We start from the raw sequence: 15,700 nt of genomic DNA, 5'->3' as shown, positions 1-15,700 counted from the left end.
AAAATAATTACAGCATATATATCAATATGTCGACATGACATCCATACGCGGTGGCTCTACCGGGTCATGCCGCCTTGCACTGCCGGAGGATTAGTTGCAGCTATTCGTTTCTGCCTTTCTACGTTCCCATGCCACCCTATCCCACCACCAAACAGATAATGCATATATACTCAGAATTAAGTCATAACATTAATTATATAATTACATCAATAAAAAATAATTAGTACTTGATCACTCCCTCGAACTAGCTAGTGCTACTGATCATGTCGTATTCTTTTTGCAATATGATCACGGAATTATCCAAGCTATATATTATTTAACTTTCCAACTTAATTGCAAAATATTGAATGAGAGAGAGAGAGAGAGAGATATTAAGAAATTTAAGTACGTAGGTACCTATGGACGTGTCAAAGCCATGATGCTTGAGCTCTCTGTATTCTTGACACAAAGCACATTCCTGGCAAAAGCAATGGACGCAGCAATCAGTGCAAGGGCTCTCCTCCAAGAAATACTGTCCTCTCAACTTTGATCGGTAAAAGCATGAGTACAGACACGAGCAACCCGTCACGCACAGTATCAATGTGTATAGTGCTCCGCTTACTCCACATGCTGCATGCAGGCGGCCATATATGCAACGTTTATTTACATAATAAATTAATTAATTAATACAAATAGCAATATTTCATGATCATGTGTTTAATTAATTATAAGGAACTTACATGTGGATCCTCTATCCACGATTTCTGCAATTCTCCAAATGTAACACATGGACACCAGCACGTTAAGCAACCTGAAGATAGTCATGTATCCATGGCCAAACGATGAAACAAAATTTTGAACGTTTTTCGTAGAGTATTATATCCAAACGAGTTATTTTATTTGATGGTGTAGCATGCAATTATTGAAAAAATTTACGGATTTAACTCATCTTATAAAACTGGTTCTATAAGAGATGATTGTTCATATCTTATAAACATGTCTAAGACTTTATCTACAGAAAATGTGAAATTATTCTTCATATATTTGTTGGGGAAAGAAGAAAGAAATATATTTGTTGCATTGGGTCAATTATGCTTAGGATCGAGAATTCTTGAAAGCCATGCATCCAAGAGATGTTGACGATTGATGATTATGCATGCAGATATTGAGAAATTTCGAAAAGAAAATTCGAACCAATCATGGAATACAAAAGCTTTTCTAGTTTTCCATGCATGCATGCATGCAAGAGTAGTACTGGTTAATGATTATGCAGATATTGATTGCACAAAGACTTCCAAATAAAAATTATCACAACCCACATGATCTTGTAACTGTTCTTGTCGTTGTCTGCATGCAGTCGGAAAGAAAAAAGAAGGACCACCGAAAACAGAGATCATAATCCTTTAAAGTTTCTAAATTTGCTCGATGGGTACAACAGTTTGTTAATTAATATCTGTCGATCGAACAACATGAGCAACATAATCCCACACGAAACGGCACGTGTCATGTGTCCGAAAGAAAAAAGAATTAACTTACAACTGCTAACATCATCGCAACAATCGCAGAGTCCAGAGGACCAAGGCACTGGAAAGTGTGAATTCAAGTCAGAGGAGGCAGTAGTTGGTCTCACACTCGCAGAATTTTCTTGATTGATGATACTCGCAGTGACAGGTAACCCAACGGTGGTCGGAGTGCGCTGGAAATCCGATGAAAGTGGTGGTGGTTGAGGCGGTGCTGATGGCTCCTCCATGTTATTGATCGTCAGAGAGAGAGAGAGAGAGAGGCTGAAGAATCGGGGTTTAAAGCCACAGTTTTCTGTTTTTCGTGTTTTTAAAAGGAAAGGGTAGAAGTGACATGCAACTGCAGTACGTGCCTCTTCACGCAAGAATGACGCTGCATCGGGAAACCGTTGACAGGATGTACTTTTATTCTGGAGGCAAAACTTTATTGTGTTATTATCTTTTTTTTGTTTTTCTTTTATTATCATTCTTTTTCTCATATTTTTATATTTAATTAAATGATTAAGAAATGATTTATTATTTTTCATATTCTTCTAAAATAAAAATAATATTAAAATATTATATTCTAATAATATTTTATTCAATTTTTAACAAAACATCACATCTCATATCATCTGAACTACGTTTGAAACGTAATCAAACGAGACCTAAGTCCATTGTGTTACCTGGCTGTCCATATATACAAGATTCTATGCTTTCTGCAACCATTCTCCATCTAATACTGACTAAAGTTCGTCCTCAAAGTCATGCTCATATAAAAAACACTTGCTTAATGACAAATGAATCATTGTTCTTATTTTTCTCTTTCGTTAATTAATGGCTTCGGTTTCACTGATGACTCAGAAAATGTTAACAAGTTGCAAACTTGAGTCATCTTTCAATGTCACTACTGTCAGTCGATGCAATGGAGTTATACATGTTGCGCATGAGGAGAAAATAAGGGAAAAATGTTGCTTGTTAGTGCAAGGATACCATTGCAAGACAAGAATACCATTGCATTATTAGGTGGTTAGTCAGTATCCATCGACGACAATGCTTAATTAGTGACAGAGTTGAAGACAACCACCGGTCAGCCGCTACTCGATGTACAAAGGTGTGATTAAACATCTAAAAGAGCCAAGAGTTGAACCTCATCTGTCAAACAGCAGCAGCAAGAAGGGATTTCTTGGCAGTCAATAGTCTCAAACATGTCGTTCTCCTTCTTCATAGTCCCAAAACTTTTGGAAGGGCTCCTAACTGATGGCACGTATATATCCAATTAATGATGTGAGAAGCATCAATGAATTTCAAAAGCATGCTTTTGTGGAAACAATGTCATTCCCTGGGGCGTGCTAACCATAATGAACTGAGCGCCCGGACACGCGAGATGTAGTCACTGATAACAAGTAGTGCACAAGCAGCTTGACGAGTCGTTAAAATTCGATGCATTTGTTGCAGAGTTTGTTGTCTCAGAAGATCAGCCTAGCAAGAAACGAAATATAGGCGCTGTAGTTACAATTTCATGTTGTCCTAGCAAGGATGATTATGGCTTTTATATGCGCGCACACACAAAACAACAAGAACAAATTCAATATGATTCTAACTTTCTAAGCTTGGGGTGTGAGGTTAAGGTAATTACTTGGTGTAGGAAATTCTCGAGTGTTGCAAGTTTGCCCATAGCAATAGCCATCTGCCCCATGTAATCTGCTACATTTCCAGAACCACAAGAGCCCAGAGAGGTTGAAGAGAGTGTCTCTACTAGAGATTGTTGCAAAGCTTCCATCCCTTGAGATAAGGCATCTTCAGCCTGTTGGGAGGATTGCTGCAAATTACATATGCCCATCAACTGCTGTTCCGTCAAAGGTTCAAGGTGATTCCCAAGTATCTGGATTTCCAAAATGTCAGTTTCTCTCCAACCAGGTGTGTCACACCAATTTAAAAAAGAAAAAAAAAACAATAAATTACCTTGAGAAGTTCAGATGAACGGAATCCTCCCAACCACATGAAACACCTCTCGGCAGGTGTCTTCCACATGCCAGAAAGCATGTGAAATACATCAGCCTTTGCACCAATGCTCTTTAGCCTGAAAATCTCATCATAATGCACCATTACGCCATCAACAAGAACGTCCAATTCATTATCTCCCATATGAGAATTCAGAGCCAATCTAAGATCATTGATCAACCGATTATGCTCATCAAGCCATCGTGCATAGTCCATGTCAAATGCTAAGGATCCTGGAAATACAATTGAATACAAGAAATCATGTGATCAAAACATACTACTTAAGCATCATAAACAATGATGGTGCCATGAGATCAAAACCTATTCATTCCAATTTTGAGTACAATGAGGAAAGATAATTGATTTATTTTAGATACATAATGGTGGAAATGGCATTCATGGCATACCACTCTGGCGAACACAAATGCATTGTGTCCACAATGAGAAGACACAAGTCGCAAGCCCTAAAAATACTAGATATCATAAGTCAAAATGAATACAAATGTACTGAAAATCCCTTACCATTCCCATTTATTGAATGAATATGATCTCCTGAATATCCAGTTGCACTAAAAGCACCCTGTCAAGCTCAAGAAAAGAGTTCAGATGGCAATCATAAGGAAACCCTATCAACCCCACCCTGCCATCCTGAAAATCAGAATATCTGTGAAAACAGGAGTTAACATATACCACCTGTTGGCGTGTTCGCTGAAGCTCTTGCTCTAGCTGTGCGAGCCTGAGTCGACTATTCTCCAGCTGCTGGACATATGCCTGTCCAGAACCAAAATTAATTAAGATATTGCATATGACGAAGTGGTCAAAAAAAGTTCACACCTAGCATGGCATTAAACTTAGCTCTGATCAAATTAAAAAGTAACCTAATAATAGAGAGAGAACCAGAAGCAGGAGCCAGATACTGATTAATCAAACAAAGAAACAACCAATAGGATTTCTTTTATATATAAGTAAGAAACTGCCAATAAGATATAGATAAGACTGAATCAAAAATGGTTTTGCAGTGCATTTATTAAGTCAATAGCAAGTGACTAAATAGTCAGTGATTAGTATCTAAGCCTCTATTGACTAAATTATACAAGATAGAATTACCTATATCAAGGACACGACATCAAATATGTATGACTTGGAAAATGAAGACAGCGGAAGCCAAAAAAAAAAAAAAAATGTAAACAATCCATGTATAGAAGAATCATAACAAAGTAGCATAGAGGTCTTACTTTCTTCCTCAAACGGCTCTTCCTTGCAGCTTCTCGATTCTGAGCCAGCCTTCTAAGTGTCTGCAATAGAGCCCAAAAAAATTACAATTAACCTTCCCATATAAAATGGGATTAACAATCACATGCAACCAAAGCAACTTCATGTTAGCAACCTTTTGATCAGCAGCTTTTGCCTTAGATTGATCCACTGAATCTACAACCATGAGTGATCCATTATGGACTCCAAGAAACTACAACACAGACAGATCTACTATCAGAAACCTCCAACAACCTTCATAATTTTAAATTTGTAATTTCAAGTAATGAGCTCAACCGATACCTTTCATCAAGAGGCATCACAGCAACACTATTATACTTTGAGATCTTTCACCAAAGTAGCCTTTATAATTTGAACAGACTCGTGATTATAATAGTTAGGTTTCTACGTGCTGTTGGCAAAATTTGGTGTGCAAAGCCATGGTTGTAAGTTTTCTGGCTAAGTTGTTATACACTTGAGTTCTGTTATCATAGTTAAGATTCTTAGGAATAGAGAGTCGTGTCACCAAAACCTCTACTTCGTCCACAAATTCTACTTTCTTGATTGTTATTTATATTTGTGAACTGTTGATAATATTCGTGGTTGTGAATGATTCAAAACCAGATCTATTTGCATTTCTTATATTTATGTCAACTGAATAGATGTAGTTTGGTGTCTGAATCGTATTTTTCATCAATACTAAAATCACCATCAAACAAGGATTTCAATTAATTAAGGTTAGGTTTAGATGGCAAGTTGAGATGAGATGAAAGTTAAAAGTTGAATAAAATATTGTTAGAATATTATTTTTTAATATTATTATTTTTTTAGGATTTCAAAAAGTTAAATTGTTTATTATATTTTACGTGAGAATCTGTTAAAGTTGTAATGATGATATGAGATGAGTTTCCAAACTAAGCCTAAGACTACGTTTGGATCTTCAACTCATCTCAACTCATCATTACAATTTTTTCAAATTAGGCTATGTTTGGATGTTGAACTGAGTTGAGTTGAGATGATAAAATATTATTAGAATATTATTTTTTAATATTATTATTATTTTAAAATTTAAAAAAATTGAAATGTTTATTATATTTTGTGTTGGGATTTGAAAATATTGTAATGATGAGTTGATATGAGTTTAGATGCCAAACAAAACCTAAGTTTATGATAGTGTTAGTAGTAGAAGCCACTAATATATAAATGAAACTGAAGACCTTAAAAAGCATCATGATTGTACAATATATCTCGAACGTAAAACTAACTGTAAATACAAAAACAGTAAAGTATGATGTTAGAACAATGCAAACTATCGGTAAAGTCCTGTGTCGAAACATAAGATAACGCTCTAATATTCTAATTCCAAAGCATATATAAAACAGAGCATATGTTGAAGAAACAGACACCCACTTTGTTTTTATCATCCGTGTCAATATCTGTAGAAGTGTCAGTCTGTTGGCTGGTGTCTGCAGCCATGCCTGACTCGCCCCAGTTCTCAATATGCTGCCCGTTGCCCAGCGTTGCCCCAATCGTGGTTGTCCCCTTCTGATACATGAATTGTTGTCCTGTGTCCACACAGCCAATGCTCTACACAAGAACACATACCATGCAAGACGAAATAAACACCAAACAATAAAGCTTTAGAACCAACATAGTAGACTCCACTCATGTCTATGAATGCCTCTGAAGAGGTGGGTAGGAATGTGTACCGTGTCCAAGGTCCCGTAGTGTAGGTTATTAGGAAGAACGGCGAAACTGACTGGTTTTACGTTGAAGATTGAGGCTCAGTGAATTGTAAGGAGAGACATAAAATACGTATACAAAAATATAATGTAGCCCATGTAAAAAGAGGGCGTGAAAGAGAATACCTGGGCTCAAATCAACAGGTTCGTTGTGATGAAAGGCAGCGGCGGAGTGTTCAAGTTCTCCGAGATCCGTAAAACGTGTCTGGTCTCGCCCACTTCCATCTCCTCTGTTTCACGGATAGAAACAGAGACAGTTTGGTTAACAACACACTTGTAACTCCCAAATGGAACAGTTACTAAACAACATGTCAACAACCACTCACCAACTCATAACAGATGCCCAAAGGGATAAAGGAGAGAGAAGGGGGGGGGGGGAGAGAGAGAGAGAGAGAGATCTACCGTAGATTGAAGGAAGAATGGCAATGGAGTTGGAGGTGGTTAGCCAAAGCTGCCTTGAAGCTCTGCATTTTTTTTTTTCTCTCTCTTACTAAAGTCTTCGACTGCCTTTCCCTTAAAGATTCCGCCTTTAAAGAAAGCAAAATGGATTGAATATTTCTGGTTTGAAAAAGAGGCGGAGAGGAAGAAAAGGACCAGTGCAGTGAAGAAAATCTTGAGGTATCTTTAAGAACAGGATAGTGTATCAGTACGGCTCCTTTTATTTATAATTTCAGACAACAGCCAACAGGCTTTTTATAATTTCATTCTGACTTTGGGATTTTAGTTTTCCAATGCTTACTTCCCCACACATATCCCTTACCCATTTCAACGGGTGCGTCCATTGCACTCTCCAGTTAAATTGCCTTCGCTGCAAAGTGCAGAAAAATCCAAATTATTCCGTGCTTTAAGAGAGTGTTTTGCAAAGATGTTCAGAGGTCTTGATGCTGAATCTGCATACAAACCAACAGCTAAAGATAATCTATTCTTCTTGACTATCTTCAACAGCATTATTAGCCACCATTTCCTAACATGTTCGCTTTCTTCAGAGCTAGAAGAATGGTTAATGGTTTTTGGCCAGACCAGTATATAAATTGTTTTTACTTTCTTTTTCCAGAATTTCTACTGAATGCCTGCCTGCGATGCTCTTTCCATCTCTGGAATTGTGTCCTACCTACGTACAAAGCCATTACGTAGAGGGTTTAAAGAGTCTTTGATGGGGAGGTGTGTCTGTGAGGCGCAAGATGATGGGATGGTGATGAGATGTGATCCACCAAAAAGGTAAAAAATATTAAATTTACTGACAACAAACTATTTCACATCTTGTTCCTTCTGGTCTCTTTCATTGGCTTTATAGATCGAGAGGGTCTCTTAACTCTAAACTTAAAACAAAGGCTTTGCTTGGAAGGAACGTCTTCCTTGGTAAGTAAAAGGTGGTAAAGGGAAGTTCAAGGCGCTTAGGCAGGCGTGTTGCAGGCAGATATTACCACATGCATGTATACAGACAAACACTTGGTGTATGAGCATGTCCAAAGAATATGACGCATTCTATACGGCAATCGTACACTTGGTGACATGTCGCTTTCCTCTCTGGTGTTTTTGTGTTCTGCTGTAGTTTGATGCTGCTTCTGCTTGCAGTTGCATTTGGGGGAGGGTGGAGAAGAAAATCTATCTCATGTCACGTGACCGTCACGTGAATAAAGTACTTTGAAACTCAAATCAGACAATAAAGTTTTTTTTTTCTTTTTTAAATAAAGGTTTTAATACACCGTATGAATTGGCAGCCCAGCACAACTACATTATAAAAAGAAATAATATTGGGAGAAATAATATTAGGAGAAATAATATTGGGAGAAATAATATTAGGAGACCCCACTTTATGTATCATTAAGTAAAATGACCAAAAACACCCCACAATAAAATTCATTTCTCTCTCATTTCACACATTTCATTTCTCTCTCTCTATCCCGTCTCGCTCGAGCCCCCCGTCCTCATCCCCACCCCTCGCCCATCCTCTCCCCCACCCCCCTCCCGCGGCATCCTCACCCCCACTCGGCGTCGGTATCCTCTCTCCCATCCCCACCCGACGTCTGGAACCGTGGGTGGTGGCGTACGGCTCGATAAGGGGTAGAACCCGTATGGGTGAAACCCATTTCGGGAAAGAGAGGGAGAGGGTTGCCGTGTTCGATGGGGCTAGGGGGAAGTCAAGGGGTTCGGTGGTGCTCGACGGTGGGGCTGGAGGCTGACGACGGCAGCGGTAGCAGCGGCAAACCGTGTAGGAGAACCCATTTCGGGTTTCGCGTGGAGGCGCTATGCGTGGGGCTTCCGTAGTGGTTTGAAGGTGGTTGGAGGTTGTCGGTGTTAAGAGGAGTCGATGGTGGTGGGCGGTGGCACTGCAGGTGGCACACGACGGGACTGGGTGAGGCAGTGAGCCGAGAGAGGGAATCGGGTGGGGAGGGGAAAACGGTATATTGTTTTTAAAAAAAAAAAAAAAAAAAGAAAAGATGCACCGTAATGTGTGCTACGAATCAGCCGTGATCAGGGACTAATCTGTAGCATTACTCATTCACCGTAATATTAAATATAATCTTATGATATGCAAATTTCGAACATTCCATTTAAAAATAGCACACTATTAAAAAATAATTTTTTTATATATAACTCTCATATTTACTCACTCTTTTTTTTAAAAAAATACAAAAACTTTACATGTCTTAAAACTGCAAATATCATTTCTCATTCATCCAACCGAGGACTAAAACAATGTTATTCATTCATGATTGATACAAGAGAATTGAGCTTCTGCATTTGACCTGAACAAAGCTTAAACTTTGTCAATATCACCTATAAACCAAAAACAAAATAATTCATATATATCTAAGTTGATAAATCAAAGAGAGTTGAATTACATTGTGCCTGTTGTAAACAAAAATGGGCATTTCAAGCAGGTGGGATTTCTTGTATGTGGCCATCAAGCCGATTTTGGGTTAAAACTTTCCTTGCTCGGGCACTCCTATACTGAAGACGCTGGTGTAGCATCTCCGACATCTGGTTGAAAAATTCGGAATCCCATCTTTGAATCAGCAATGGATCTTCTGCATAACAAATGTATATGGATGTAACTGCACTTTCAACCACCACCATTGCCAGTCCCACCTGATATTACATATCTCCATGAAATGTGTGGCGATCATACAGAAATTGTATAGCAACATATATGCGTGCAATAACATTCCTCAAGTATTGTCGCACAATGGAAACAAAAAGCTCTATTTGTGAAGAATAGATGGACAAAATGACAATGGTGAATGAATGAAATGATAACCAACAGTCTGAACTAATCCAATATCAGGATGCATGGTACCCTTCTCCATAGTCTGGCACCTTTCAATCCAATGAGTCCTAGTTCTTGTAAATATAATGTTGTAATGGTACGTATCAGAAAATATCAGCAACAATTTTCAGAAATCGTCCACTGATTAATAAATTATAAGGGTGAATTCCTACTCTCTGGAAAATATCAACGTGTTCAAAGATTGGACTAAAAAAACTCTGAATATTTTAGAACATCAAAGAAAAAAATCCTGAAATCTAAAAAGGTAGATACCCCCCGTAGACAGGCTAACAGCGTAGCCAACAACTCTCACGGAAATAGCATTAAGGGCATTAAGGATACAGTGCCCGGTACCAACCCCTAAACCAAATTATAAAACTTAGGTCTCGTTTGGATGTTGAGATGAGAAGCCTGTGAATAGTAGTAAACTTGTTTGTAAATAGTAGTGAAATAGTTTGAGTTAAGATGTTTTATTGAGTTTTAAAAAATGAGAGAAAAAGTTAGATAAAAATATTATAAAGTTAAAATATTGTTAGAATATAATTTTTTAATATTGTTTTTGTTTTGGAATTTGAAAAAATTAAATTATTTTTTGTATTTTATTTGAAAGTTTGAAAAAGTTGTAATGATTAGGTAATGATTAAGGGCCAATTTGGAAACACAACCATTCCCAAATATTCTTAGACTACTTCACTACTATTCACAAACTATTCACTATCATTCACAAGCTATTCACTATTATTTCACTACTATTCACAGATAATCTGAGATACTCTTATCTACATTTGGGCGTTGAGGTGATCTAGATGATCTATGAATAGTAGTGTTATGTGGATCCTATTGAGATGTGCTTGAATGTATGAAATAGGTTGAGATATGTGTTTGCATGTATAATGTAGGTTGAGATATGTTTAACTTTTTATAGGAAGTTGAAAAAGTAGTGGGTTCCCATCAATGATTAGTTCGAGATAGGCTGAGATGAGCTCAGCACCCAAACATAGCTTAGTATCCAAATGGAGCCTAAATGAAAAAGTCAAATTTTGAAATTGAAAAATATTTGTTTTTGAGTAATGTTTGAATGTTGGAACGAGATCATCTCAACATCTAAACGAGCCCTTAGTCTTTCCAACTACTAGAAATTTCACAACCATGTAGGAAAAAAAGGGTAAATTTAGTTCGAGGAGAAATGGGTACCAAGACCATTCCCATCAACATTGCAGTGGACCCCACCATGCTCACTCTATCTGTCCATTTAATCCAGGTCCAAACTCCTGAGCAAGTTCCAGTAACAAGCCCACCTAAAAGAATACCCATTAATAGAACAGCACCTGAACAATCATAGGCAACAAGAGCTTCAACCCCAGTTGATTGGAATAACTCCCAGGCATCCCTTGCCGAACGGTTAAAGCTTTTGCCAGTAACAGCAATCTGAAGAGAAGTAGTTGCAAAACATGATTTACATGAACAATATTCTAGAATTGATAGTAACCACAGGCAAATAAACTACTTTAATAGACACTAAATTAACAATTAGAATCCACAGGGGGTGGAAAACCAAAATAATATACTAACATTTTTATATAAAAAAAAAAGTTATAAACTATTTCTAAAACCAAAGAGATATGTTATCCATGACCCCATCTTAATACATTAAAACTTCCAACAGGAGTCCCTGTCCCCCACAAGTTTAATAAAAAAATTGGGTGTAGTTTGGATAGTGAGATGAGATGAGATGATTTTAAATGAAAGTTGAAAGTTGAAAAAAATATTGTTAGAATATTATTTTTTAATATTATTTATTGTTTTGAGATTTGAAAAAGTTGAATTGTTTATTATATTTTGTGTGGAAATTTGAAAAAGTTGTAATGATGAGATGAGATGAGATGAAATACTTTCACTATCAAAACGAGGCCTCAGTGTCTTTGGTTCCATGAGATATTATGTCCTTTTGTTATAACATGTTTTATGTAATTTTTTGGCTAGTTGTCTATCATTAAAGCCTTCAATGCGCTTTAGATCTCCAACTCTCAATGCATGGCTGTGCCATCTCAAAATTCGAGCCCATTTCACTGCTACACACAAATGCATGACTGAGATAACTAACGGTCTTGTTGAAAAAAACAAAAGGTCTACCTGAACATAGGCATACTTGTTGAAAAAACGAACAAGAGTCTCCACAAGATGAAAAAGGAAGTCAACACAGCAAAGTAAACACTCATTGTTGCCAATCTTTGACCGGACTCCCCTGATCTGAAATATATTTCAAGCAGCTAAAAAAACATAAACACTCAAATTTGAAAGCAAGACAGTGAATCATTCACACATGCTGGCAAGTTTACCTCCCAACGTAGCATCCGAATAGCAGCTGTGAAAAGTGATCCATAGCATATGCTACCAAAAGACGTTGTCACAGCATACCGTAGTGACTTCATCAGGGAACTCGGAGGTATTGATGATGATTCTCGACCACCATGGATAAGAACAAGAAACACCATCCCAGATACTATAACATGTAAAGCATTACAGAGGACTGCACCAGTCCAAAATAAGCTTACAGATAACACCTGGATGCCCAAAAGAAAACTTGTCACTATCTATGGCTCTTTCAAATTGGAATTTATTGCATTTCTTATTACAGTAAAAGCAGCTGGAATGAAGAGTAAAACTTGCCAGCTCACCAAAAGAAGCCACCAGCATCCACCGACACCCATGCTTGAAGCCACAACACCAGCTGCTCCAAAAGACCATAATTCCACCCATAAAAGCATAACAAACATAAATACATATGCTACTCTCATAACTTCTGGAAGACTCCATACCATCTTTACAGCTTTTTGCAACACCAGCATGGTAAAAGGAAGTCTAAAGATGAACAAGATGTTAGGTGAAAAGTTTTGTAGTAAAAGACAACATCAGAGAGAGAGAGAGAGAGAGAGAGAGAACATCAAATAATTAAAGCAAAAAAGTTTCAAGTAATAAAGGTGAGAATGGCATTGCGCCCAGAAACAGTACGGTCTACTCTAATACTCCTGGATGTATAAAAAATCTACATGAGACACGTGCATCTGTAAAATCTAGCCATACTTATAGTTATTGCTTCCTTACTTGCTACGTAATCTTGTAATCGGTATAACTGGTAGGGCATTCATATCAAGGTTGCCTAAACCCAAATGTAACTGAGAACTAATGAAATTAAAACTACATATGATAAGAGAAGTAAATAATAACTCCAAAAGGCACAACACAAAAACTAAATGAAGGAAAGCTTCAAACCCCCAACTAGTTTTGACAACCCATAATGCAATTCTACCACATACAATGTCTTTCCCCCCCCCCCCCCCCCCCCCCCCCCCCCCCACCACAATTCCATAATGAAATTCCAAATGAGGAAGCCTTACAAGGAGGCCCCATTCACAATTCTACTCGACACACACTCCAAACCCCCAATGCCCCCACCCCCCTGCCCCATAAAAAATAAAGATAGAAAAAACAGTAAGCTCTCATCTCCATTTCAAATTTTAGGTACAATGACCCTAGCCTTGGAGCCTCATATAAGATATGCCTTCGAGTCCAAAAAATGAACTTCTATATCAATTACAGAAGGATCCCAATTCCTCAAAAGGGAACTATAATTTTAGACCTAATAATAATGAATGATGCTGCTTAAAAAAATCTCATCTCCACAGTGCCCGCTAACTCACTATTTTCATAATAAAAAAAGGATACAATAAGCTGAACAAATCTTGTGCATAGAGTTAGCCTTGTTCCAGTAAAGGCATTTCCTCAACTTTTAGAGTTTGTAATGCTTTCTGAACAACATAGTTTATTGAAACATCATAATAGATTTTCCATAAATCAGGATTTCATTGAGAAAGGCATTATACAATCATGCATGGATAGACATATTCTAGGTCAATGCCTTTGCAAAGATATTTCTACAAAATAAACACTAAATGCATTATGTCCATTATAATATTTGAAGTTCGAGAAATACTTTAGTCACAAAGGAATTACACAAAAGTAAACCCAAAAAATGACGTGGCTTAATGTTGTACGTTAAATTGTAAAGTTACTTTTATCGTAAAGTAAATTTAATGGATCACATGAAGCAACGTTACTTTGTAAGTTTACTTTTGTGTAATCTCTTTGTATATGTAGCACTTCTCTTAAAGTTGACACATTAAAATAGTTTGAGCCCATACCTGTCTATTACCGAGATTACATACAAAAACTGCAAAGCAGCACCAGTTGCAAACACAACACCCCAAAGGAACAGCTCGCCCCAAAAGCACAAAACACTAATCACAGCAAGATAGGTAGTCAAAATGTGCACTGAAACCTTCATCATTACATTCGCATGCGAGCCCAACAAAAACAACCAAGTACATCCAAGAGCAGTTCCAACACCACCGGCAACAGCATACATTGGCCAGTAATTCTCCGTCAAGCCCTTGTGTTGTTCCATAAACCCATTGGTGTACTTATCAATGTTTAGCCTATCCGTTTTCTCGAATCTATTGAGCCCAAGAACCACGAGACTGAATCCCATAACAGCCAGATGAATCATAAACACTGCCAACCAGAAAATATCGCGCCAGCGGCGTGATGGCGCAGAAGCAAGCATCTGGCCCCCATCGCAGCTTCTCCGACTCCGGACCACATTCTATAATTATTCAAACATAGACGAGTGCAGTCAGACTGGGAATTTTTCAGTAAGTTCACTTAACCTCAAAAACAAGATTTTGCCACTAAATGCTAAATTCATTTTTTTTTTGAGAAAAAAATGACATGTTTAATGAACTCGATCAAAAGAGTTTCAACATCTCAAACAGAAGTTAGAGTAGATTGTCTGTTAAAAAATAATTAAATTCATCAAAACGAACAAACCTAATGAATTTGATTAAAAATAAAAAAGAAAGTTCCAACTTTTCAAACACGAAATAAAATGAGTTCAAATACTAATTTTTTCCCCAAAAAGAAAAAATAATTTGAGCTTGAAACTTAAGCTTACAAAAGTTGTTATCAGAATGAGAACAAATTATAAAGTGCGAAAAAATAGCAGAGAAGTTAACGAAAAGCTAGAGTAGTCTTCGGATACTGAAAAAACACAAAAGCTAGAACCTGATCGGTGGCGGGGATGGAGGCGGAGTCGAAGGAGTAGTTGGAGCTCTGAGAGTCGATCATGGCGTGAGGGAGGGATTTGTTAGAGGCATAGTAAGGAGCAGTTGATGAATTTTGGATTAACTTCGGGTTGAACTTTGAGAGATAGAGAGAGGGGGAGAGAGTTAAAACGTGAAGAGGAAGGCGAGAAATTGAGGGGAAAGTCAAAGGAGATGGGTTTGGGGCTATTTTTTTTTTTTTATAAAAAAAACGAAACTTGGGAGCGTTGAGAAAATGGAGGGGAAACTGAAACTGTAACTCAAACTCAACGGCTAGAGACAGAGTCAGAGACACAGGCGCAGACACAGACAGCGAGATATATCATCATATATGTATGCGAATATTCGGATTCAGGTTACCTACAACGTTCTTGATAGTGGAAATTTGGAATTCAGCCAAAATTGTTTTAAATAAGAGAAATAATGGACTGCTAAGCCTCGTATTCTCTATTTAAAAAAAAAAAAAAAGATAAATTTAAAACATATATATATAATTATTTTTTTAATAATAAATTTTATTTTTTCATATGAAATACGTAAAATTTATACATTTTATAGGTATATCTAACATAAATAATTTTTTATTGTTATGTCCGTCTATCCAAAGATCTGTGATTAGGGCCAAAAAAATTCTAAGCAGTCTTGAGTTTATTTACTACTGGTATTAGATTACTTTTTATTAGGATGTTGATTTTATATATGAAAGATGTTGATTTTATCCATGACAGCATTGTTGATTCTTTCCTTGCACTTATATGTTGTACTTATTTGGTATAACGTAGGAGTCATCTTCCT

At 37.2% G+C, this 15,700-nt stretch overlaps 3 protein-coding genes and 1 long non-coding RNA gene across 6 annotated transcripts; 1 reads left to right on the top strand and 3 right to left on the bottom strand.

Moving 5' to 3' along the window:
* Positions 1-56: 56 nt before the first annotated feature.
* On the bottom strand, positions 57-1,729 carry LOC121244755 (protein PLANT CADMIUM RESISTANCE 2-like). The gene is given in 5 exon segments (XM_041142960.1): positions 57-136; positions 397-609; positions 720-752; positions 755-790; positions 1,516-1,729. Coding segments are annotated over 5 exon segments (576 nt in total).
* Positions 1,730-2,473: 744 nt separating this feature from the next.
* Positions 2,474-7,146, bottom strand: LOC121245130 (transcription factor PERIANTHIA-like). Of its 3 annotated transcripts, XM_041143446.1 has the most exons (11): positions 6,878-7,146; positions 6,602-6,705; positions 6,443-6,492; positions 6,144-6,320; positions 4,870-4,947; positions 4,718-4,777; positions 4,176-4,253; positions 4,005-4,062; positions 3,444-3,715; positions 3,118-3,363; positions 2,474-2,960 (listed from the first exon to the last, which is right to left on the bottom strand). In XM_041143446.1, exons 1-11 carry the CDS (start codon positions 6,943-6,945, stop codon positions 2,814-2,816), a joined length of 1,338 nt encoding a protein of 445 aa, XP_040999380.1. In that variant the 5' UTR covers positions 6,946-7,146; the 3' UTR covers positions 2,474-2,813. The 3 variants fall into 3 exon arrangements, with proteins under 3 accessions (XP_040999380.1, XP_040999381.1, XP_040999382.1); XM_041143447.1 differs by lacking the exons at positions 6,443-6,492; positions 6,878-7,146; XM_041143448.1 differs by lacking the exons at positions 6,144-6,320; positions 6,443-6,492; positions 6,602-6,705; positions 6,878-7,146 and adding an exon at positions 5,037-5,612.
* LOC121245131 lies at positions 6,965-8,134 on the top strand. Its single transcript, XR_005936544.1, has 2 exons — positions 6,965-7,093; positions 7,530-8,134. It is a non-coding gene; the product is annotated as an uncharacterized LOC121245131 (long non-coding RNA).
* Positions 8,135-9,261: 1,127 nt separating this feature from the next.
* LOC121244768 (CTL-like protein DDB_G0274487) lies at positions 9,262-15,352 on the bottom strand. The gene is made up of 7 exons (XM_041142974.1): positions 14,868-15,352; positions 13,949-14,409; positions 12,425-12,608; positions 12,086-12,310; positions 11,880-11,996; positions 10,941-11,174; positions 9,262-9,568 (listed from the first exon to the last, which is right to left on the bottom strand). The coding sequence occupies exons 1-7, from the start codon at positions 14,928-14,930 to the stop codon at positions 9,353-9,355; spliced, it is 1,500 nt and encodes a 499-aa protein (XP_040998908.1). The 5' UTR covers positions 14,931-15,352; the 3' UTR covers positions 9,262-9,352.
* Positions 15,353-15,700: the final 348 nt, after the last annotated feature.

This window comes from Juglans microcarpa x Juglans regia, chromosome 8S (genome assembly GCF_004785595.1).
Source record: "Juglans microcarpa x Juglans regia isolate MS1-56 chromosome 8S, Jm3101_v1.0, whole genome shotgun sequence".
Classification (NCBI taxonomy): domain Eukaryota; kingdom Viridiplantae; phylum Streptophyta; class Magnoliopsida; order Fagales; family Juglandaceae; genus Juglans; species Juglans microcarpa x Juglans regia.
The sequence above is the reverse complement of the archived record's forward strand: the minus strand, read 5'-3'. Positions and strand labels throughout refer to the sequence as shown.

Excerpts from the sequence above, each read along its gene's own strand:
- LOC121245130 (XM_041143446.1), bottom strand. The coding sequence starts at position 6,945 with ATGCAGAGCTTCAAGGCAGCTTTGGCTAACCACCTCCAACTCCATTGC. Across the intron at positions 4,948-6,143 it reads ACACGGATGATAAAAACAAA|TTTCTTGGAGTCCATAATGG; the intron begins GTGGGTGTCTGT and ends TCTGTGTTGTAG. Across the intron at positions 3,364-3,443 it reads GTTCATCTGAACTTCTCAAG|ATACTTGGGAATCACCTTGA; the intron begins GTAATTTATTGT and ends TTGGAAATCCAG.
- LOC121244768 (XM_041142974.1), bottom strand. The coding sequence starts at position 14,930 with ATGATCGACTCTCAGAGCTCCAACTACTCCTTCGACTCCGCCTCCATC. Across the intron at positions 11,997-12,085 it reads TTCGGATGCTACGTTGGGAG|ATCAGGGGAGTCCGGTCAAA; the intron begins GTAAACTTGCCA and ends AATATATTTCAG. Across the intron at positions 9,569-10,940 it reads TGTTGATGGGAATGGTCTTG|GTGGGACTGGCAATGGTGGT; the intron begins GTACCCATTTCT and ends ATGTAATATCAG.